General features: G+C 52.3%; 3 protein-coding genes across 6 annotated transcripts; 2 read left to right on the top strand and 1 right to left on the bottom strand.

Moving 5' to 3' along the window:
• Positions 1–3,852: 3,852 nt before the first annotated feature.
• On the top strand, positions 3,853–7,503 carry LOC122371235 (acylcarnitine hydrolase-like). The gene has a single exon (XM_043347400.1). The coding sequence runs from the start codon at positions 5,487–5,489 to the stop codon at positions 7,239–7,241; it is 1,755 nt and encodes a 584-aa protein (XP_043203335.1). The 5' UTR covers positions 3,853–5,486; the 3' UTR covers positions 7,242–7,503.
• A 950-nt stretch (positions 7,504–8,453) lies between these two features.
• LOC122371236 lies at positions 8,454–12,800 on the bottom strand. 4 transcript variants are annotated; one of them, XM_043347404.1, is made up of 4 exons: positions 12,730–12,800; positions 10,262–10,504; positions 9,549–9,741; positions 8,454–8,921 (listed from the first exon to the last, which is right to left on the bottom strand). In XM_043347404.1, the coding sequence occupies exons 2-4, from the start codon at positions 10,496–10,498 to the stop codon at positions 8,782–8,784; spliced, it is 570 nt and encodes a 189-aa protein (XP_043203339.1). In that variant the 5' UTR covers positions 10,499–10,504; positions 12,730–12,800; the 3' UTR covers positions 8,454–8,781. The 4 variants fall into 4 exon arrangements, with proteins under 4 accessions (XP_043203339.1, XP_043203338.1, XP_043203336.1 ...); XM_043347403.1 differs by having other exon boundaries at positions 12,703–12,741; XM_043347401.1 differs by lacking the exon at positions 12,730–12,800 and adding an exon at positions 12,501–12,551.
• Positions 12,801–21,469: 8,669 nt separating this feature from the next.
• LOC122371229 lies at positions 21,470–24,003 on the top strand. The gene has a single exon (XM_043347382.1). It carries the CDS (start codon positions 21,470–21,472, stop codon positions 23,966–23,968), a length of 2,499 nt encoding a protein of 832 aa, XP_043203317.1. The 3' UTR covers positions 23,969–24,003.
• The last annotated feature ends 597 nt before the right edge of the window (positions 24,004–24,600 follow it).

Here is a 24,600-nt window from a genome sequence, read left to right as displayed (position 1 = left end):
GTGGGAGAGGGAGAGGGAGAGGGAGAGGGAGAGGGAGAGAGAGAGAGAGAGAGAGAGAGAGAGAGAGAGAGAGAGAGAGAGAGAGAGAGAGAGAGAGGGAGGGAGAGTGGGATAAATTAACCTTTTTAGAAAACGGTCGGTACAGATATTTAGCGACAAACACGGATTTAAATTGAACCTTAATCCTTCTTATAGCTAGCCTGTTTAACGTGTTTCCATTTCCATCGCTAGTGACCTCGCCTTTAGGACACGTGACCGGAAACCGGCAGCTAAACTGCAGATATTCTAGGGGCACGGAAACCTTGAAGATTGGCTGTGCCGCAATGTCATTCCTAGTGGTTGTGAACCTGGCTAGATCGGGTCCTTGCGCTTCACAGATCGGCAAATTTGTAGTTAAGCAGCCCTGAAGGCACCGGCCAAGTTCCTCCGCTGGTCCCGGCCAAATAAGACACAAGGGACCAAACACCATTTCGCATGCTGGGACGTTTCTTATCACAAGTCTAGAAACGAACGGTTAGTGAGAGCTGACACGCCGAATGCCCGTTCTGGCCTGTAATGGGCTCTAAAAACTAGTCACAGACCAAAGGTCATTTTGGTCAGGGTCATGAAATTTTCAGGGTAGGTGTAAACTTTCAAATTGCAGATGGTCTGAACTTATCCTGACTCCTGAGTCCTGACCGCATGGGTATTTATTTACTTATAGTAAGAAAAATAACTTACGGCACTGAAAGCTTCGCTGCGATCCGCCACTTTTTACGCGAGTTATTCAAGAAAAACCAATGAGAGGGGTTCATTTTATCACCCATGATAAATAGTAGGGTTTAAATTCCATTAAAATTAAACGGTAACATCGAAAAATAATATTTCCTGTATATTTCTCAAGTTATTATGTTTTTTTTCGTAATGTTAATACCGAAATAAATAAATGTTTATTATAAAATGGTGGTAAATGCTTATAAGGTAAAAAATATTGTAAGTTAAACATAGCAAGACGTTTCCATTTTATTTCATCCCGTTCGTTCTAGCCCCCTCCCGCCTGCCGCCCCCCCCCCCCCCCACACACACACCACCACCACTACCACCAAACCGGCTAAGTTGGCTGAGGCGAGGCTGGCTGAGGCGAGGCTGGCTGAGGCGAGCGCCTCCCCTCCGTTCACGCCAAACAGCGCCTGGCTGTCGTGACCTCTGGCCTCACCGCCCGAAGGCTCGCCCGCTGTCCAAGGACGCCCTGCGCGAGCAGCAGTGATAGCCTCTGCCGAGTCCCGCCTCTATCCACCGTTCACCACGCGCTGGATTCATTCATGCCTCTGTGTTTCAGCGCCCTACCCGTTGGGTGGCACCACTGTAGTCAATAGGCGACTGCAGGGAAGCCGCGGTCAGAATGCCCCAAACGGCGGATTTTGAGGTTTTGTTTGAATTTCTCCGAAACTAGCCGGCATACGATCAAACCTTTTTCCATGATCATGGTAGGGAGCCATACGAATAAATTGGTCACATCTTCAAGCCTACAAAGCTGAAGACGAAAAAGATATAGCCGGAAAGGCAAAACCTACCCTTAAAACCCGCGAGACCTGTACCTTCCCGGAAAAATGACGCCCAGGGAGGTGACTGTCCAGTGTCCAACTTATTGGAATACTACCATGATTGCTTGTCAAAATGTGTGTCATCATGCTATTGTTTGACAAGTGATGTATAATAAATGTGATATTAAATAATTATCTCCTGACTGTTGACTGTTGAGTGGTCAAAAATATTCAAATAATCAGGGTACAATGCTGTGCATAGTGCACACTAATCATGTTGTTTTTGTGTAGGCCCTCTGCACATTGTTGTGTGCACTGCTATGTGCACAAAAAAGTGACTGGTGCACAAAAAAGTGACTGGTGGTACATGACAAAACAAAAGGTTGTGCAACTGTGAAGGTCATGCTCTTGGTCAAGCTGGTGCTAAATGCCTATAGCTATAGCAGGATCAGTGAGGGTTGTAGACATGCTACATACATTGTGCAATGTGCATTGAAGATATTGGCACAAAGTTCATCCGTAATTACTATGCTTAACACCTAATGTAGGAAGCGACATAAATGCCCAGATGATAAAACTCTCTGGTCAACATCACACAAATTTATTGACATACTTTGCAGGTACATATTTACATTCATGGCAAATACTTTCGATTTGATTCAGAAACTAGTTGCTAGTAAGCTTGCATTTTTGTAGGTACAACAACGACCATATATCAAATCATAAAAAACCTTCTCATGGTATTCATCACATACCTTTTTACCGAACAAGTACCTAGCTACCATACAATGATTCTAAAAAAAAATCCGCAATCCATCTATGTCTCAACTGACACAATGAATTTGAAATACCCTAACAAAACCTATAACTGTACATAAGAAGAATGCAATACTACAAGAACTATGAATTTCTGAAGTTATTCTCACATGCTGGAATGTTGAAACTCTACTTTTGTCGTCCATTTCCACGTTTGATTGAGCCATCATATCGAACTGTTTTTGTTCTTCAGTCGCAAGCTTTCGCACAAATCTTGAATTTTTACGCATCATCTTGAACCATGCTCCAGTCTTTCCAACAAGGTACAAGGCAACATTGAAGTAATTTTGATTTGTTATAACAGCTTCAGATCATGATAGGCTTGAGGTTTGTTACACCATTCCAGACAAATCTCTACAAAATGTGTATCAACTAAGTAATTGATCATATCAGTATTATGTTTATATAAAGAAACTGAAATAATCCACAAATTGTTATTGAAACACTCCCACTTCAAGAATTCACAGCAAATAACAGTACAAGTACAGAAGCAAACAAACATTGCGCCAGATTTCGTATGAAACGCGCCATCGTCCTGAAGTTTCTACCACAGACGGTAGTTCAACCGCAGCCGTAGTGCGAAAACCCCTGCCCACCTTACCCCACGGCGGAGCTCGGTTGCAATTTGTAAATACGCGCGCGCCGCCGCCCGCCCGATGGCGTCGTTCGTCGGAGGGTCACGTGATCGGGGTATGACGTCACACTGCTGACCGCCGGTGACGACGGGACGGTGAGGCCTCATCCGTTTGAAGGAAACCAGCAAGGCCGGTATGGAAATCAGTGGTGATAACGACTGCGGTAGTTTTTGTTTTCCGGGACGAGGGCTTCAAAAGACCGAGCGAACGCTCGAATATGACATGGACGTTTTTCAGCGCACAAAATTGCGTGACTTAGTATGAGTGTGACGACTGAGGAAATCAGCTAGCAGTCACCAGTCATGCAGCGAGCAAATGCAATGCAGAGCGATCCATCAATGTCGCAGTCTGGAGGACTCGGGAGTCCACTGGTCTGTCATAAATGTTTATGGACCACCAGGCGTAGCGGAAACCGCACCGTTATACGCGAGTGCGTTTGAAACGGTAATCTGTCCACCGCCCAGCGTCTTTACAGGCTCAGTCCAACTTCGCTGAATCTGTACCGGTTGTGGCCGGTAGACTTTTAAAATAATAGTTTATATAGCCACTCCCTAACAAACACAGCATACATCATGTAACGGTATTGAAGAAAAGCCGCTTGCAAGGACCACGAATCCGTTATAAAGGAGCGCAACGCATCATAGGCGGCGGAACGGGGAGGGGGCGCACCGGGGCACCGTGCCCCCTTGAATACTGCAAGGGGGCACCAATAGCAAGGTGCCCCCCCTTAAATTTGATGTATTAGTACCAGGGGCGGATTCGGGAAAACTCCAAGGGCAGGGTCATGAATCGAAGTGGTGCCCCTACCTATACCCAAAATTAAAACCTCAGCGGATTTTGGCCACTTAATTTTGGTGGTGCCCTATTTTCAGTTTTTTATTTTCTTTATTTTTGGTTAGTCGTGTGATGACTGGTGCCTCTGCTAGGCCGCTGGTGCCCCTGGAAAGACTGTGATACCTACCTACCCTGCCCCCTGACAAGCCTACGGTGGGCCCTGCACATGACTTAGGTGCCCATGGGCCCTGACAGGCCCGTGGTGCCCCTGACAGGCCTGTGGTGTCCTTGCTAGGCCTGTGGTGTCCCTGGGCCTTGGCAGGTCTGTGGTGCCCCTGGCGAGCCTGTGGTGCCCCTGTTAGAACGCAGGTGCCCTTGACAGGTTTGTGGTGCCCCTGACAATCCTAAAGTGCCAACGACAGGCTTGTGGTGCCCTTGACAGGCCCATGGTGAACTTGCGAGGCCGGTGGTTCCCCTGCAAAGCCGATAGTGCCCCTGGCAGGCCTCTGGTGCCCCTGGCAGGTCTGTGGTGCCCCTGGAAGCCCTGTAGTACTTTTGCTAGGCCGATGGTGCTCCTGACAGGCCTGTGGTGCCACTGACAGGCCCGTGGTGCCCCTGCTAGGCCTGTGTTCCCCTGGCGGGCCTGTGGTGCCCCTGTCGGCTGTCAGGCCTGTGGTGCTCCTGGCAGGCATGTGGTGACCCCAGGCCCAAAGTCATGACCCACGTGACCTCCCCCCTGGGATTCGCCACTGATTAGTACTGCGATGGCTTCATGGTAATTTGATACATGTAGGATTAATGGAATTTATCAAACGAGAATAAGGAAGAGACAAACACATAGGTACTGGAGGATCAGCTTAAAGTTAACCATAAATATGGGGGTGAACTGCCATTTTCGTTAAGTAAAAAAAAAATCATCGTGTCAGGGCTGTGACGAAAAATAAGTGGCATAAATCCGATGAGAAAACAGGATTTGGGGGTACCCTAGGTTTGGCTCCTTGAGCTGGTGCCCCCCCCCCCTTGTCTCAAATCGTTCCGCCGCCTATGCAACGCATCTCATCATTCGACTTCGAGCTTTGATGTTTACATTTGGCCCGTAAATAGTTTCTGAGTGCCAAGTATCGACCAATATCTAAAAAATATTGCCTAAAGATATTTCTATGAACACTAGTACCGTTTCATAATAAGATGCAAATAGGCAATCCACGTTTTCAGATAAGTTAGCCCCAACCCAAGCCCATCTAGTCTCACATCACAAATACCTAAAAATCACCTTGGTAGCACTACAAAGAGCAGAAGTCCATTCGGCCATCAGACCTTGCCGTGTCACAGCGTTTCCTGTCACTACTCATCAGCACTGCCACAGCTTCAAATGGACTCGAAATGGTCACCCATCCAGACAGACTCGCCCACAAAAAGTGGTCATTGACAGGAACAGGTACATGAGCCCATCCAGCTAACGACAAGGGCCGGCGACAGAAGCACTGTCATGTGAGGTGCCCCTTCAATTCAGGTAGTCGTCGCGGAGGTGGCACGCGGTGCACAGAACGGTTACCAAGGGTCAGGTCAGGTCAGGTCAGGTGGACGATCGGATGAGATTCGGTAGTGGACGGTGTTGTCCGGTTTGAGGTCAGTGACATCAGGAAAGTCTCCGGCTGGCTGTGAGCTGAGAAGTCCAGTTTTGGTCACCAACTCAACCCAGACCAGTCTCGAGACAGCCTTCTCTGGGCGCCCCACCATGCGGGACCGGACCTCCCTCCCCCTCCTGTTGGCGGTGCTACTCTGCGTCTGTCCTACCCGCCCCTGGCGTGTGACCACCAGGTGGCTCCCAGACAGGACGGTCCGACTCGGCTGGCTGATCCCCGCGCCACCTCCCACCGTGCACACCCGCGAAGGAGAGCTGCGCGGCCTGATCGCTCACAGCGCCGACGGACATCTATTCTACAGCTTCCTGGGCATCCCGTACGCGCGCGCGCCGGTCCGGTTCCGCTCACCGGAGCGCCATCCCGGCTGGAGCGGCGTCAGGTCGGCCACCCGGCACGGCAGCAAGTGCGTGCAGTGGGTCCACGATGACCTGGTGGGCTCTGAGGACTGTCTGTTCGCCAACGTCTACACGCGGCAGCTGCCGGCCTCCGGCGCGTCGGCCGGTCCGCGGCTGCCGGTGATGGTATTCATACATGGCGGGGGATTTGTCGAGGGCCACGGCGACGGCGAGAACCACGGACCGAGGTACTTCATGGACGAGGACGTGGTGCTGGTGACGTTCAACTACCGGCTCGGACCATTCGGCTTCTTCACGACGCACGACGGCCACGCGCCGGGCAACTACGGGCTGCGCGACCAGGTGCTGCTGCTGCACTGGGTGCGGGACAACATCGCCGCGTTCGGCGGCGACCCGCGCGCGGTGACCGTCTTCGGCAGCTCGGCCGGGGCGGCCAGCGTGTCGCTGATGGTGCTCAGTCCGCTCACCAAGGGTCTGTTCCATCACGCCATCAGCCAGTCGGGCTCAGCGATCTCCAGTTTCGCCGCCAGCGGCAGACGCAAGGGTCTGGCACGCCGATTCGCTGCAGAGCTCGGCTGCGCAGGGTCGGACAGCGCCGCGTATGTCGAGTGTGCCGTGGCCGCGTCCGCACGCGAGCTGATGGAGGCGAGTCACCGGATTCGGATCGCCGAGATCCAAACGGAAGGCCGCTTCCTTCCCCGCGTCGACCGGGAGTCTGTTCAGCCAGTCCTTCCTGATGATCCGAGAGCTCTTCTCCTCCGCGGCGAGTTCAACCTTGTCCCCTGGATGGCCGGGCTTGTGGAAGAAGAGGGTGTCTTTTATCTCTCATCAATTCCAGAAGAGGAAGACTTGCTCGATGGACTATACGCAGGAAACCTCACCCTGTGGAGCCTACTAGCGGACCTCACCACCCCATCAGAGACCAGTATCGTGGAATGCGGCGCCGACCCGATCATGGAGACCCACAACATCTACCACTTCCTCCTGTACATGCTGCCGGCGGCCAGCCCCACTAACCCGCTGCCGTTCGCCAGACTGCTCTCCGACCGGCTGTTCGTCGCCAGCAGCTCGGAGGAGATGCGGCTCGCCTCGCAGGTGGCTCCCGTCTACAAGTACCTGCTGGACCACCGCGGACCCGGCCGGCTGTACTACCACGCCCCGGTGCTGCCCGAGCTGGGCGTCACCCACTCGGACGAGCTGGCCTACATGTTCAACAGGGAGGGCCGTCCGCTGGAGCCGGCTCACAGTCCAGCACGCACCATGATCCGCTTCATCGTCTCGCTGTGGACCAGTTTCGCGCGCACGGGCCGGCCCAGCTCGGACGTGCGACCCATGCCCGACTGGCCCGTGTACTCGGAGCAGCGCGAGCTGTACATGCGGCTCAACTGGGAGCCCAGCGTCGACCGGAGGCTCTTCCCGGACCGGGTCGATTTCTGGCAAACCGTGCGCATCAACGAACCCTGGAGGCGTATCGTGGAGGAATGTGACTAGGCAGCTATATAATAGCCATTCTTAGCTCAAACCTGTGCTGCAGTGCTGTAAAACTCGTTTGTGTTCTTGATAGATTAGTTTATCATGCAGCGTTTGTAGAACCGCACAACGCTCAAGTCAGATCAAACAGGTCACTCAGGGTAGAGTCAGGTTAGGGAGACGCGAATCAAGGTGTGGTCGCCAGGTGTTGACACATTCGCCATCAACTCATGAATCGGCATTTAAATAAAACGCAAACTGGAATACATAATAAGGAATCTTTACAAACACATTACACACTACAAAAACGACACCCGATTCCCTTCGAACTTTCAACGGTTAAAACCTTCACAATGTCAAAAAGCTCAAGCTCGCAAGGAGACGAAGAACATCAGAAATTCTCCACAATAACTTTTAATTGAGTGTTTTACGTCGTATGCAAACGCTCCGGCCCATTAACTGTCCTTGCTGGTCGCTGCACACTCTGCATAACACCTGGGATCGTTGGTCGTGCGACGCCACCTAAACACATGTCGTTTTACCATATGAAACTACGCCATAGCCTGCGCCGTGCCACCACCCTCATCCGTCAGGGGACGGGGCGCGCGGTCGATAGCACGCGACGTTGCATCATCCTGGAAGTGGGATTCCCCCTCCTCCTCCCCGTCCAGCTCACCACTCGCTCGGCGTGACACGCTGAAGGGTTCAGGACGGAATAAGGGTTTCGGCTCGATCACTAGCTGCAAAGAATAACGCCAAGGCGGTAATCTCAAAAGCGTAATCTGAATTCACCACAAAACTTACTTTTGAATAAATCAATGAAACTTAGGGCATCACCCTTTCATTGCACGTTAGCGAGCGTGTTAGCAACGTAGCTTCTCATGTCGATGTCAACTTTGCACTACTTGGTCTAAGCAAGAAGTCTGCAAAGTGTAATGGCCCAAGTACAGATCCCTGCGTGCCACCATAATGACTCGGTCATTAGATGAACTCATTTACATTCCGCTCTCGTGGGCTGTTTGGTTGCCAAAGGCGTCAGTGGGCTGTTCGGCAGCCATTAAGTGATAATGCAGTTTAGCGAGCAAAAGTTCACAGACGGTATTCACATATCCGCTGCCTTTCCAAAGGGTAGGTCTATGTAAACTGCAACTTCATTAGCCAAACAGCGTTCTACTGACCTTGAATTTTGAGCACTAGCGTAGATCGGCAGTAGGCGACGAAAAAAAACTTGTATGCGATCTTGGATCAAATGTATTTTCGAAAGCTTTTAAGTAGCAAAATACTGGGCGCCTTCTTGCCCCACTCGTCTCAGACGCTTCACAGCCCCCGCGCTTCCACCAAGCGATGCACAGCCGCAAACACCCTGTCTGAAAAAGGCTCAAAGGGAATCTGATTAAGTACCATCAACTACAGGCCTCGCCGGTCTGGGACCGGGCGGGCTCTTGGCTACAAACTACATACCTCGCCGCTCCGCTCCGGGCGAGCCCTCCCGCTCCTCCGCTACCCGTCGTCCTATCACAGCCATCGCCCGGAGGCCACCCGTGCCGCCCCCTCCGGGCGTCTAGTTCTTCCACTGTCCCTTCTCGTAGTCCCAGTTGGAGGCCACGCCCTGGACCGGGTTCATGCGCAGGTCGATCATGCGCTGCACCTGCGCCTCGACGCGCTGCGGGTCGGTGATGGTGGCGGGCATCTTGTCGTACACTGCGGGACCAGACCGCGGGCGACGGGTCCGTCAGTGGCAGAAAAGGGCGACAGCATTTCACAGTGGGTTAATGGGTGCTGTGTGAGTGCAAATGCCCGAGTGTATGGGATAAAAAGTAAAAAATAAATGACGAAATTGACAGCAATGAAAATGATATAAATTTGACGACGTTCTAAACAGCGAAGCTTCTCGGCAACAGCAGCCAGAATTTCACAACACAATTTGGGAGTACCTGTGTATGGCTTCTTCTGCCATTTCGGTCAGAAAACTGATAGCTGCATTGCTCGGGTCTAACGATGCAAAACACTTGGGCCATAAACCACCATCTACAGTTCTTTGGCCTCTCTGGAAGGTCAAATTGGGGCTGAAAACGTTAAAAACAAGTTTCGCCCATAAGGTGATAACAAAAGGATTAATAGTAAGAAATCGAGACCAAACGAAAAAAAAAATCGTCGGTACGCGACAAGAACCGAATCTGCCTCTTTGAAGCTACCACAAGCATTCATCTTGAGATGGACCCCCACCACTCTATCGACTTGGTAGATCCCACTTGGCTCCCTCTAGTCCCTCTCGACTCACTGAAGAGTCGACTTGGAAGACCCCCACTTGGCTTCCTCTTAACTCACCGAAGAGCTTCATCCAGATGTAGACCCAGATGGCTAGCGAGCAGGCGATCAGGGTGCCGCCGAGCGCCAGCTTCCACTCGCCGGTGGGCGCCTGTATCTCGGCGAACGTGCGACAGAAGGTGGCGCGGTACAGCTCCTGCACCTCCTCCTTGGTGAGGTTCTTCCAGTCGCCCTTCTCCTTCTCACGCAGCGCCTGACGAACAGAACAAGTCAGAGTCGCAACGGGAGAGAGGAGTGAAGCGGGCACATAAAATCAAACACACCTGTTCAATGTGTTTATCCATTACGGTACAGAAGTCGAGGAGCAATGTGTGTCAGTCCAGGCCATGGCAGAACTTTACGAGTTTGACAGCGGCAGCGCGACCTATGCCGAGACTCGGGACGCCAACTGAAGCGCCATCTACCCAGGACGGTCAGGCTTGTCGCCGAATCCGGACTCGCGAGATCGCATCTACTTGGCAATTGGCGCCCAACCCGTTTGATGATGTTCTATTTGCCTACTCAACTGTGTCACAAGTCACAGCTTTCCAAAGTTGATTTTCGAAAAAGTTGCAACTGACAATATAGCATATACAGACCCCAAAGCTCGACAATCGACAAGCATAAAAATTAAAAACAGACTTTCTCTTAGACCACCGGCCTCCCGAGTCCCCAGTCCAGTCTGACCACTGCCGCAACCACATCCCGAGCCCGATCCCTTCTCCGACCCTCACCTTGATCTGGGGCGTCTCCTCCTTGAAGCGGACGGCCGGGATCGGGTAGTCGACGCGGTCAATGTAGTTGGGCTGCCCGTTGTACCCGTAGCCGATCACCTCACGCTTGCCGTGACGCTCGATGATGGCCGGCATGCCGTCGCCACCGAGCGCGCGCGCCGAGGTGCTGAGACGCGCCGCGCCGCCGGCCAGCCGCCCGCAACGGCGCACCACCGAGCCCACGGCGAAGCTGGCCATCGTGACCTGGAGCGAGGGAGGGGAGGACACTGGTGGTCAGTTCTGGGGCACTGGTAGCGTTTGTGTGATAGCTCGCTGGTGGTTAGGTGAGTCGCTAGGTGGCAACTCAGCAATACCGATTGCATGAGCAGCGAGTGGTATCATGTCGGCTTCTCTTAAAGTGTGTTCTTAAAACCGAATTCCAGAAACGTGTATCACCTATTCTTACTTTAGGTAATTTCTGATGGGAGTGGTCGAAAAACATACATTACGTAGATATATTTAAAACCAACAAGGCCTGCTAGCCAGAGCTCAGGTATTAGCAAGTTACGGGCAACTTGAGCCCCGGCTAGGGAGCCAAAACGATATGTTGTGTCGCCGTTCGGAAATCCGAGAGCGGCAGTTTTATGCCCGTTGCATCAGAATGACACCGGGCAGTGATCGACTGCGCTGGCAGGTAGCCAGTGTTTATGTAGCCGAAATAGGTGGCACAGGGCGCCTGTCTTCCAGGGGTGTAAAGTGTCCGCAGTCTGTGAGCTTGGAAAGCCAGGTGCTATACTTAATACACTGGCTAGCAGTGACCTGATCAAAGCTAAGATGAAGTCACAGATGCTCACAACAAACTCAATGTTGTGTGAGATAATGTGGCATGTTGTGTATGAATCATTTACTCATAGAATGAAATGGTCACCTAGGCAATTTGACCCACATATAGGTCAAGCTAGGCTATGTTTTTAGTTTTCTTAAAGTTATTCTTTTTTCATTCCAAATTTAACAGCTGAATTTACAGCTGAAATTTTCATGCCATTTTCAATTGTTTTACACATGGAGAGAAAACAAATTTATGTATTTATCTCAAAAGTTTGCATTACCATTGTCATTGCTATTGGGTACTATACCCACTAACCATATAGCTAGAAACAAACAGCTTTGGCAGCAGAAATGAATAAATCAGCATTATCTTTAAATAAAATATATTATTTTATAGTCAGCCAGCATCAAGTTAATGCAAAATAGCATATGAAAAAGGAAAAACTATGCAAAAAGATTTTCAATAAGTTGATTAGCATGTTCTGAAATATATTTGAGATGTTAGACAATAAAATGTGTTATCCTGCAACAATAACAACTTCCTTAACATTTTATTCTGCATCTGCACAGGCAGTCTAGATCTGGGAGGTTAGGAGTCTTAGTAGGTAGTCCTAGACTCAGATCTGCAGTCTGTTAAGTTACAGCACATGCATGCTAGGACAGCATTCCGATCCAGCACGCAAAGGCTTTGTTGCCATACCTCAGCCTGAGCCAGTAGTACAGCCACAGGGCACAGGCTTGTAAAGCGTATGTCCTACACACTAGCATGAGTGGCACTATTGTATGATGGGTGCTATCTTGATCATTGATCATAAAAGCATATCAACATTAAGCCACCCTTGTAAGAGAAGTTGATTGACACATACACTGTTCAACTGAGGGGTGTTCACGGGCACCGCACACTGCTGCGTGCGGTGTGTGCGGTGCGTCCAGCAGGCGTGGGGGTAGGGGATGGGTAGGCGGCTCTGACGTCACGGCTGCGTGCGGTGGACGGTCCGCTGTGGCCAGTCCCGACCGGCCACAGCGGTCGCTGTGTGCGGTGACGGAAGGCTGACGTAGGGACGCAGTGGGCGGAGCTTGGAGGCTGTGTGCGGTCCGACCGCACACAGGGCCCGTGAACAGCCCTCAGTTCAACTGTCAAAAGCCCATAGCTTTTCCATACATATTACCTAGTAAAATTGCATGTTAGATATCTATTAAATATTTCAACAAAGTTCTGCATTGTACAAATTGATTAAAACTACATTTCAACACAACACTTTTATCGTTCAAATTGAAAAGAATTAAAAACACTGTAAAGTGTAAGGTAGGGTAGGGCAAAGTGAGCAAATCAACAGTGCATGCCGATGCAAGCGAACAAATAATAACAAGAATTCAATCCATTCCCCAAATAAGGCTGTCGAATCAATTGCATTTACATAGAATAGTTTACAAGCAAGGTCTAAGTCAGTATTGATATTTATCAGGCTCCAGGTTGAGGTTGAGGGGTTGAGGTCAAGGTTGAGGTGCTCGACGCTCGCCAGCTGAAACATGAGTTTTCAGCATTCAAAGGCCAACAATAAGCCAAATACATTAAAAACATCCATTTTCGAGCAGGATGAACTATTTTGCGACCACACTGCCTAATTATGTACCTAAATTACTAAGAAAACGTCACCCACCTTCTATTTCCCGCCGCCACAAGCGCCGCCCCCTCACACGACCTCCAAGGTCATCGAATTGGAATGGCGACAGTTGCATTACAAAAGCCGTTACCTTTGGTATGGAGGTTGTATATGACGTCATTGGTTGCCAGTCATTTGGTTCCTTTGATTCATTGCATGAGATAAAATAAAGCTTTAAAATCCAACTCATTCGAAAATATTCAGATAGTAAAGCAAAATTCCTTGCAGAAATTGATCAAATAGTGCTGTGATTTGAGCAAATCACATAATTACATGTTACAACACTGAAAAGCTGGGAATAACTTACCAGAAATCAAATTGAATAGGCAAAACTAAGTGACCAAAGTAGAGCTGACCTAAAACTGCATTTTCCCCTATGCCTTACCTAGTAGTAGCGGCGGAACACCTTGACCTTCAATTACGGGGGGGGTGGGGCACCGACGACTTTTGGTCCCATTCTTTCCATACAACGCCCATAGGGCTAGGCTAGGGCATTTGCTTGATATGGCAAAATCAAGGGGGGGGGGCACGGTGCCCCGGTGCTCCCCCCGTTCCGCCGCCTATGTTACCTAGGCCCTACCTACACGCTCCGGACATTTTCCTGGCATAAAACCTGATCCACCTGAAGCCAACGATGAATCCAACTGGCTTTTTAAGACGTCATGAATAGCATGTCTCATGGCTCTAAGCTCCAATAGCCTGAGGCCTGGGCGAGCTGGCGTGGCCAATCCGAATGTAAACATACCACAGACGGCCGGGTGAAAAAATGATGCAACGTCGATGGCGGTCCGCGCGACCTTGAGAAACTCACCCGACCGGCGGCACTCGGACGTGTGACGAAGCTGCTGAGGAAGATGGAGGGTGCAGTGATGGACGCCTGCCCTGGCCAGGCAGTGAGCGGGGACCGCGGCCAGCTGGTCGCGGAGGACCGCTCCAAGGCCGAGGCGTTCGTCCGCACCTACGCCAGCGTCAGCCGCCACACCCGCCATCGTAAGAGGGACCGAGCCGTGAAGGCCAACCTGAAGAGAGCCCACGCGGACCCGTGCATCTGCGAGGGACAGCGGAGCGACGCCTGCCGACCCTTCTCTAGACTGTGAATTTATAAGTGGTGTTTGGGATGGGGATAAGGATGAGGATGATTGGGAGAAGGATGAGGATGTAGAGTGGGTAAAGGATGGGTGTGAGGATGGATTCAGGCCCGCCTACTGGCTGTTGTGGTAGCTTCTGCTAATATTCCTCGTGTGTCTAGGGGTATTCTAATCTGTGTCATCTGCACAATCCTATCATCGTTGTCTAGGGGTATCGTCTTACTCTCAACAATCATTTAACCGTCTATAGTTGTATTTACTGATCGACCAAAAACTATGCGACCCACAAACCCTTTCGTGTCCGAATCTTCATATTGCCAGCGTTCTCACCGACATTTCCAGCCTCGAAAAAGAACGGAGTAAGATATACATATTAAATATGTATTGAAAATGAAAAGGCCGAAATAAATAAAAGCGAACAAATTAAACAAAAGTACAAGAAAACGAGCAATGTCACGGTAACCGTGCACTGCTAAAATAAATATTGCCAAAGTGCTGATTGCCGAAACATTCAATGGAACCCGAAACAATGATCAAGCCGAAATCATGACACCGAAATAATATTGCCAAAGGGGTGGAACTGACTCATAGCAGCCAAACGTGCCGAAATGGACTGAGTCGAGTCCCGAAACACGGTGTCTCAAAAAGACATATAGACCAATCAATCGAACTTAAAAACTGCCCACAGTACCGCGGCCATCCTGAAGTGTTGTTTCCTACGCCAGTGTGACTATATGTGCGTGTCTGTGCCTGAGACATATCTCCGACCGCAGCAGAGACTCAACCGAAGTCAGGCTCTAACCCTTTCACTCCGCCGGTCGGAACCAGTGGCGTGGATAGGGCTTGGCAAGAGTCCGGTTAGAGACGTTCGACTGGGCAGGAGATAAGGCCCAAGAACTTACATGTTTGTAGACCAGACGCACAAGGCGACCACCACGGGCGGCGTCGGGACCACCACTCCCCGCGCGCGAACCAGAGAGCAAGAGCCCGAGAGAGAGAGCGAGAAGGTCTCGAACGCGCCTATTTATACCTTCGCACATTCACCGCACAGGGCCGCGCCCGTCTCTAGCCCGTGCCGTCTCGGGGCTGGCGCGGCCGGCGATCGGCGCCATGGTATTTCTATATAGCATTCACATATCTTACCAATTGTCATATCGCAATATTCTAATCTACCACCACCATGGTGCAATGTAGCATCATTATCCGCTCCCTATCGAGTATCGAACAATGCACAACAATCTGTACCGGTGTTCATACTACCCACAACGTTTAAACTACACATGCCGCCACCTGCAATTGCATATCTAAATACCGTCACCGCTATTGCCGCAAGCATGTCAAAATAACATGTCGCTGCGTAACATTCAGGTCAACGCACCATCACTCCAATCAGTGTGCCGTGCTTTGTGTGTCGCGTATCTGAACAGCCACGCCGTAATTATCGCTCGGACATAACCATGTACCTTCTAAATGTGTATTCCTCATCACCCTTCCTGATGTTGATAACACGAAACTCACTCGATGTCTTGTTGCTGCAAAAGTACCGATGCATTGCGCCAGCTGTCCCTATTTCCGACTGTCTATCCACTGCGCGACTGCCTATCTGGAATATTTTTGTTACACTGTTCCAATAACGGTATATCGCCATTTCACGGCTCGCATAATTAATCGTTAGACGGGGTACCTTCATCTCACATTCCCTCGATGACCGCGAAAGCAACACCTCGGTCGTTCGGTTTGTCTCTCAGTTCATACTTGTGCAGAAGTAGGTGTGCAGAAGATACGAGTTGAGTTGATAAGAAATCGGTCGCACCGAAGAGCCGGCATTGCTGCTTTGCATGTAGATCATGCACTGTCCATGGTCTGTCCGCTCCATTCCAGCCGAAGTACTGACAGCGCGCGCTCAGGGTCAGAGCTGAGCAGTGTACGACCCTCCCGCAACCGCGGGCTGCCGCTCGTAATCTGGCACCGATGTTGCATCTGATTCTGATCGGCCATCACCTGTTGATAGCAAGATATGTGCACCGGAGCCAACAGCTGTGAACACAAGCATAGTCACCTTTTCCCCTCCCTGAGACCTGTTGATGAAATGGGGTAGGATAGATACGAAAGTTGATCATACTTTTTCAACTGCCCTTTCTTTCAAGCTGTATATCCAAAAGCTACCTTGTGGTGTGCAGATAATACAGCGATGAAACCACACCAGGTGTACCTTTACTTCCTAAGGTTATGTAAATGCGTGGGCACGCCATCTCCTCGACGCGCTGAAACGCACAATGACCTCGCAGCGTCCGCGCTGGTCCGCGCCGCTCGCTTCTTGAGGCCATGGGTCATGGAACTCTGGAAATGCGTAATTATGGAGATGCCCCTGGGGAGAGGCAATGCTCTTCTGCTAGGAACACTGTCAGACCGGGGAGGTGCCGAGAGAGATAGAGAGAGAGAGAGAGAGAGAGAGAGAGAGAGAGAGAGAGAGAGAGAGAGAGAGAGAGAGAGAGAGAGAGGGTGAGATAGAGAGACGGAGAGAGAGAGAGAGAGAGAGAGAGAAAGGAGAGAGAAGGAGAGAACAAGCGTTCGTCTGTCATTCTGTCACTGTCTTTTGTTTCTCTGTTCCGTGAGGTGTGCTTTGCGTTTTGCCCTTATTGTACTCGCGATTATCTGCAGCCAGGAACCAATTTTCTCACATTCCTCCGTTTTTTATAACAAAATGATGATTACCACCTATGGGTTCTGAACCAATTTGCCTCTATGTACTCGTATTACCGCCAATGTGTTTTTGAACTAGCTTTTAAGACGATTCAATTAAATGACAATCGTGTCAAAATCGGTTGCTTCCACATGTCCACAGTCCAGTGTCCGACATCACCAAGCCATGACGATTCCGTCGCCCACGTCTATTGCCACGCCGTTTGACTGTTTTGGTTACCAGTACATGGCCCTAAGTAAAACAACATTTTCCACGAAATAATAGTTTTTATAACTATTGAACACAGACCTTCGGTCATGCCTACATGATAACGTCTGTTTCCTATTCGTTAGCCCCCGACCTTCTTCGTCTCCCATTGCTGCACCAGAGCATTAATAATTTGATAACTGTAACGAAGCAATCCTTTCGACCACATAACCACACCATATCAAAGGTTAAATCTGACCTCTGAAGAAATTGAAGACTGGACGGTTGACCCGTTATCTTGTACTGCGTACCGCATGTCATTCACCCACTGTCCGTTGGAAATTGGCCTGGAAGTCTGTTACTTCCATGAGTTACCTTTACCCGTACTGCTGTCCCTGTCGTTTGATTCCTCACGGGAGGGTTCTGTTATACAAGGAAATGGTGAGCTGATCTGTTGTCAGAACTTCTGCAACAAATGTCTTCATCCCTACTTATTGAGTGTACGGGGCGAGAATAGTGACAAAGGTCTCGGGGCGGCCATGGTTGCCCGGTAGTCGCACAGAATACCTCTTGAGATGCCGCCACGCCTGGGTCTCGCCTGTGATGTTTGACCCCTCGTAGGAGTTAAACATTGCCACCTTTGTATACGGTAAGCGACGTACCAGTACTCGTGAAGTGTTCCTCACGTGTATGGGGCCGACCGATCCTGGGGGCGGGGAACGAATGTTCCTTTGGAGACTCACAGCATCTCATGCTGTGTCATCCCACTTTGGCTGCGTCTTAGCCACCGATGAGCTGAGATCCCGCTCGTGACATTACTGGCCATCGTAAGGGTTCGACTGAGGACACCTGCGACCATTTGCCCCTGAACGCCAACTGATCACCGTATTCCGCCTTTGCACTCTCAGGGTAGTCAGACAGAGGACATCGTGCTAGTCGAGACAAGAGCCACCCGACCATTTGGTTGTTGACATTCTCAGAGGATGTTTTTACGTTATCCCAACAGCGGGGTATAGTCACTCTGCTGTCCTAAAAGGAAACTCACGACTTTATGGGATAGCAGTCGCTGGTTGAGTTGATCTCGCCGACCTTCTGACTTATCTCTGCAAACGCCCATGTCAACAGACCAGCGGTTATGACATTCAGTAGCGGTCACTGGGTAAATTGGGTTGCCAGTCCATCGAGAATTATCACGTGTTCATCCACAACAAGATATCAGACGTGTATTACGTAAATTCAAAACCTCATCTCAAGACCTTTACTGTCATTTGATATGAAAAACTTTTAACCAAAGTAACCTTACGGTAATTGACCGGTTTCCCTGTTTTGATGTTGAAACAAATGTCACCAATTTGTGGCATATTTTGTATGCTTAAATGGCTGATTCCGTCAAACCAAAAGAAATATCTCACCGTGCTAACGCCCCAAAACCGTCCGGTTGTTGTTAGCGACATTGGCGTCGAAGTGAAGATGTACTCAAAAGATGCATCCTTGCGCTGCACAAAATGCATCGAATTGTGCACGTTCTTTCTCACTCTCTACTCGCCCTATATATCCCTATAGGACTTAAGCGACCTGGTGCTCACCGGTCCCTGTGGACCTCCAGCGTGACCGCTGCATGAACCGACGCAAACGTAGAGGGGGATTCTTCCCAGACAAGCTGTCCGCGGACTCGCTGTCGTCTCTAGCTTTTTGCATCATCTTCCCCATCCTCTTACCCGCAGGAAGACCTCAGACTTCGAATCGTCTCCCTCAGACCAATTCGATCGCACACCTCCACCCTCTCCCAAGGGTTTTCATGACCTCTTGACACCATTGTCAAGCAGATGGCCACGCACCTGTCCTCGACAAGAGAATCGTCTCTGAGTCGAAATTTGCCATTGGCATCGCCGCCGCGAGCGAAACCTTCCGAATGGTCGGCTTCGGGCACGAATTATAATAGTTCTCGTCTCCTCCCGTCGCTGAAGGGGCCGTGGTTGGGCAGTCCACGCCAATTCCGTCATACCCCGCGGGCAGACGCCTTCACGCCCTCGGGTTTCCATGTCGCTAGAACAAGGAAAACGGAAACGAGGGCAACTGATATCCTCTCTTCCAATGACTGTCGTGGGGTCACACAGACGTCACCCATTATTCGATCTGTACCCCTCTGGCGCCTCGTCACTGGCAGTGTCCAAAACTGCTGGGCTCGCTGATCAGGCGCAGCCGAGCAGCGCGTATTGCCCAGGGGGAGTTGCCCCTATACGCTATTCCCGGCCCGTAGAGTTGGGCGACTTATCCTCCTATCTAAGACTCTACGTCCGGACACTCCAAGCACCCGATCGCCAGATGACATGCCAGCCGTAATCTTTCAACGTGCTGGTGGCCCCACCTCGTGGCGGCCGAGTCGTCCCGTATCACCGTCACATTAACCCCGGTGCCTACGTCAGGTATCAGTGCCGATATTATTATAATAACCGTATCCGCCTGCCAAGTAACAATTTCCGTCTGTGATGTCCTGCACATATCCTGTGAGACATTACGTCAGAACCGTCGTTACGTCTGCTCCGTCATGGTAAGCTGAGCTTACTTTTGGTCTTCACACTTTACTTTAGTGTTTCAAAAGTCAATACCTAATATCCCTTAAATCTCCGTCGACCAAAAGCTTGTTTGATACAGGGGATGATCGTCTAGTCATTGTGTCATTAGTCGCGCTGTAAGCACTAAGCATTCACATCAATTCTCATGCGTCACACACACATGTCACAGATCAATTAGCACGTAACACACGTAAGGTCATACTCAATTCCCCAATCATGCACATCAAAGGAAAGCCAAGATTTAGCCAGCAAATTTAACCACTAACTGAATTGTGATAAAAGTCTTTAGTTTGAAAATAGCATTTACTGTAATATGTACCTTAAATGTCTGTTACTGTGAAATAAAATGTTACTGTAATACGTTAAACATTTCATGATTTTCCAACTACGGGTGTTGACACAGCCCAGGTGTTCACAAACTCTGCCCTGCTGTCCTCCGGTGAATCTGTCCGGTGTAATCGGTGTAACGGCCTGTGGTGACCTTGACCGTGGGGCGCGCAGTAAACAGGTTACCGCTAGCCTTGGGCGAGTGCGTGTGCGTACAGCGGTGTCCTACTTCCACCTGAAAGCTTTCACCGACCGTGCTGCACTTCGCCAACAGAGACCCCGATAAAGTGGAGCTGCGAGAGTCGCATGTGAAACGTTTCGGCATCCGAAGCATAGCTGCTATTAAAATAATTGGACGGCAAATAAAATATCACCAATTTTGTAGGAAATCTCTGCTGTATCGCGGCATCGCCATACTATAGGCCCTTGGAACAAAACCAACCGAGAAGAGATAACGTTACTTCCCATGCTGTAATTGGATGTTGTTGAAAAAAAAAAACGTATCCGAAGTACAATCACAGGCTTTTAAAATGGAAACTGAGATACAAATAAAACCAGCAAAGAAATGTTTTAACTTCGACGAAATCCGATGCAATTTACGGTACCTACACAACCGAAATATTAATCGACCATTATACCGTGAAAAAAAAACGAACGGGCTGTCACCAGGCGATGCTAGCTGCTGTAAATGCAAGTCGGAATAAAGTTACACGAAATTATCGAATGGATCCTATGCCCGAAACTCCCCATAAGAAACCAATTAAACCTACGTTTGCCGAGCTTAAATCTCCAGATATCATGGAAGCCGCAAAATTAGCCGAAAAGTTTCCCCAATATGAAAGCCACAATAACATAAAATGTCATCTTCATCTCACATTCCCTCGATGACCGCGAAAGCAACACCTCGGTCGTTCGGTTTGTCTCTCAGTTCATACTTGTGCAGAAGTAGGTGTGCAGAAGATACGAGTTGAGTTGATAAGAAATCGGTCGCACCGAAGAGCCGGCATTGCTGCTTTGCATGTAGATCATGCACTGTCCATGGTCTGTCCGCTCCATTCCAGCCGAAGTACTGACAGCGCGCGCTCAGGGTCAGAGCTGAGCAGTGTACGACCCTCCCGCAACCGCGGGCTGCCGCTCGTAATCTGGCACCGATGTTGCATCTGATTCTGATCGGCCATCACCTGTTGATAGCAAGATATGTGCACCGGAGCCAACAGCTGTGAACACAAGCATAGTCACCTTTTCCCCTCCCTGAGACCTGTTGATGAAATGGGGTAGGATAGATACGAAAGTTGATCATACTTTTTCAACTGCCCTTTCTTTCAAGCTGTATATCCAAAAGCTACCTTGTGGTGTGCAGATAATACAGCGATGAAACCACACCAGGTGTACCTTTACTTCCTAAGGTTATGTAAATGCGTGGGCACGCCATCTCCTCGACGCGCTGAAACGCACAATGACCTCGCAGCGTCCGCGCTGGTCCGCGCCGCTCGCTTCTTGAGGCCATGGGTCATGGAACTCTGGAAATGCGTAATTATGGAGATGCCCCTGGGGAGAGGCAATGCTCTTCTGCTAGGAACACTGTCAGACCGGGGAGGTGCCGAGAGAGATAGAGAGAGAGAGAGAGAGAGAGAGAGAGAGAGAGAGAGAGAGAGAGAGAGAGAGAGGGTGAGATAGAGAGACGGAGAGAGAGAGAGAGAGAGAGAGAGAAGGAGAGAGAAGGAGAGAACAAGCGTTCGTCTGTCATTCTGTCACTGTCTTTTGTTTCTCTGTTCCGTGAGGTGTGCTTTGCGTTTTGCCCTTATTGTACTCGCGATTATCTGCAGCCAGGAACCAATTTTCTCACAAGACAAGAGATGCTGGACCAGATGCGGAAAATGAAGAACAAGAAAGCGCCGGGGATGGACGGTGTCTGCACCGAACATCTGCGCCACCTGGGTCCACTCGCCCAGGAGGTGATGCTACGCCTGTTCAACCTGTCATGGCGCTCCGCTGAAGTCCCGTCCGTCTGGAGAAGGGCGGTCATCATACCGATTCCCAAGGCCGGGAAAGACCCACAGGACGTCACAAGCTACCGGCCCATCTCGCTGACCAGCCACATCGCGAAGCTGATGGAGCGGATGGTGTCGGCGAGGGTGACGCACCTGCTGGACCGCGACAACGTCATCCCGGCCGAGCAAGTGGGCTTCAGGCGCGGTCGATCGGCGGAGGAGAACCTGGGACGCCTCATCCAGGAAGTCCAGGATGGATGGAACCTGCCAGCCCCGAAGGGACGTCCATCCGACGGCAAGACAGCCGCCAGGTTCGTACTCACCGCCTACGACTTCTCCAGAGCCTACGATGTGATTGACCACCAGATGCTGCGTCTGAAGATGCTGCACCGACTCCCACGGTGTTACGCAACGTGGATCTTCCACTTCCTGCGAGACCGACGAGCATGCGCGGAGGTCAATGGCGTCCGCAGCAGCAGCCGTCCCTTCCGAGCGGGCCTCCCCCAGGGCTCCGTGCTCGCCCCGACCCTGTTCACCCTGTGGTCGGCGGACTTGGTGGAGGAGCTCCGGAAGGTTGACGGCACATCGATCTACATGTACGCCGACGACACCGCCACCCTCAGCTCCGGAGCGACCATTGCGCAAGCGATGGTACGCGCTCAGAGAGCTGCAGACGTGATGGCGGCCTGGGCGCGGAAGTGGAAGATGCGGCTGGCGGGCAGCAAGACGCAGGTCCTGGTACTGTCCCAACGGCACGAAGATGCCCGCGACATCGTGCTGAGGGTGGACGGCACGGCAGTCAAGGGCACCCGACACCTCCATCTGCTCGGCGTGACCTTTGACAGATTGCTCCACTTCGGGGAGCACTGCTCTCGTCTCCGCCGCAAGGTGAAGCCGCGTGTGGCCCAGCTGAGGAAGCTGACGGCGCGCTCGTGGGGCCTGCAAGAGCCGCAGCTGCGAACCGTCGCCAACGGTTACGTCCGTGGTGCACTCGAGTACGCGGCGGCGGCATGGCTCCCGGCGGCGTCGGAGTCGCACGTGGAGCTGCTTGAGAGGGAGATGCGTGCCACAGCGCGCGTCGTGACCGGCTGCCCGATCAGCACGCCGAGAGACCCGCTGATGGCGGAGGCCGGCATGGTCCCGGTCCGGGCGCGCAGGGAGGCGTTGGCCGTCAGGCTGACCGCCACTGCGGCGTCGCAGAGGACCGATGACCCTCTCCGTGAGGTAGCAGCGAGGATAGCCCCCCGACGACTGCGGACCACCACCGGCTGGCGTGATGTGGGACGGGAGGCCCTCACCCGGCTTGGTCTTCAGGAGACACCCGTGGAGGAGCGACTACACATCACCCTCCCTCCATGGTCGGACTGTTCGGGGGTGGCGATCCGGCTGGACGTCGGCGCGGCTATTAGCAGGGAGGCGCGCGACGAGGTCCGCCGGGCGGCGGCCGAAGAACACCTCGCGACCCTGCCAGACCAGGCGACCTGGATCTGGAGCGACGGCTCGGCAGAGGGCGGTGTCGCGTCCGGGGGCAGTGGTGCCCTGATCACCCTGCCCTCTGGAGAAGAGAGGACGACCCGGACGCCGGCCGGCGCCGTCTGCAGTAGCACCCGCGCCGAGCTGGTGGCGATGCGTGCCGCTCTGGAGGAGGTGCAGCAGCTGGAGGACGCAACGTCTGCGACCCCGCTGGTGCTCTGCACCGACTCCCAGGCTGCGCTCGCCACGCTCGCGACGGGCGCCGGAGAACAGCGGACGACGCTGGGAGCCGAGATATGGCGCCTGCTCCTGGCGGCCCCGGACAGACCGACATGGCTGCAGTGGGTCCCGGCCCACTGTGGCCTCCCAGGCAACGAACGGGCGGACGAGCTGGCCAAGGAGGCCTCCAGCTTACCACAGGCAGCCGCGCCTGTGGACGTCCGCAGCCTCACTAAGGCAGTCGGCCGCGCCGCCTCCAAGGCCTGGCGAGATCGCTGGCCCGACAGCTTCTTCAGGCGGATTATGAGAGACAGGTTCCCGACACCTGTCCTCAACGAGACGAGGGAAGACGCGGTGAATGTGCACCAGCTTCGAGCGGGCCACTGGGGGCTCTCGACGAGCTACCTGCACAGGATCGGCCGTCGCCCAACACCGACCTGCCAGCAGTGCGAGGACCTGAAGTGCCCGGCGGCACTGTGTCTGGTCTGCCGAGAGGAGGCCGACACGCCGGAGCACGTGCTGCTGCGCTGCCCCTGCCTGGCGGGCAAGCGACTACGCCTGTTCGGGACCATACACCCCGATGCGACTCGGCTGCGGGACGGCGGGGCCGTGGCGGCGCTGGCCCGCGGCTTCCTCCGCCACCGAGAGCCTGCGGGCTACGGCCGGCCGTAGGCCGGCCCGCGGGGAAACAACAACAACAACAACAACCTTGAGAAACAGTTCTGGTGCCTGGCGTTAGGGCGTGACCTTCAAAGGCTCGGAGCTCGAGATGCGGCAGAGGTGTGTCCCCACTCCCCGGCGAGGGGGCGGATTGTGACGTGTGAGCTCTCCGATAGGGACGGGGGACTGGGGAGGGGTGTCCGCAGTGAGAGCCGAGAGGGGTGTGTCCCCGAATCCCCGGTGGGGAGGGGCATGTCGGGCGCCCCAGCTGTGGAGGGTGGGTCCCCGGCAGGAGGGGGGGGGGTGTCATCGGTTGCGAGGGGCGTACCCGGTGGGTAGGGTGTGTTACCGGTGGGGAGAGGCGTAGCCGGTGAAGAGGGCCAGTAGCGGCGGAACACCTCAATTAAAAGCGGGGGGGGGGGGCACTGCCGACTTTTGGTCCCATTCTTTCCATGCAACGGCCGTAGGGCTAATGTTAAAATGCCAAAATCAAAGGGGGCACGGTGCCCCGGTGCCCTCCCCGTTCCGCCGCCTATGAAGAGGGCCTGTCAGGTGTCGCAGGTGGGGGGAGGGGGGTGCTACTGTTGGGAGGACGGGGGTCGGGAGGGGCGTCCGCGTATCCGGCCGATGCAAGCTGGGGCTGT

The sequence above is a fragment of the Amphibalanus amphitrite genome, unplaced genomic scaffold (genome assembly GCF_019059575.1).
Source record: "Amphibalanus amphitrite isolate SeventyFive unplaced genomic scaffold, NRLGWU_Aamphi_draft 001219F_arrow, whole genome shotgun sequence".
NCBI lineage: Eukaryota > Metazoa > Arthropoda > Thecostraca > Balanomorpha > Balanidae > Amphibalanus > Amphibalanus amphitrite.
This window is presented reverse-complemented; position numbering and strand designations above follow the sequence as displayed.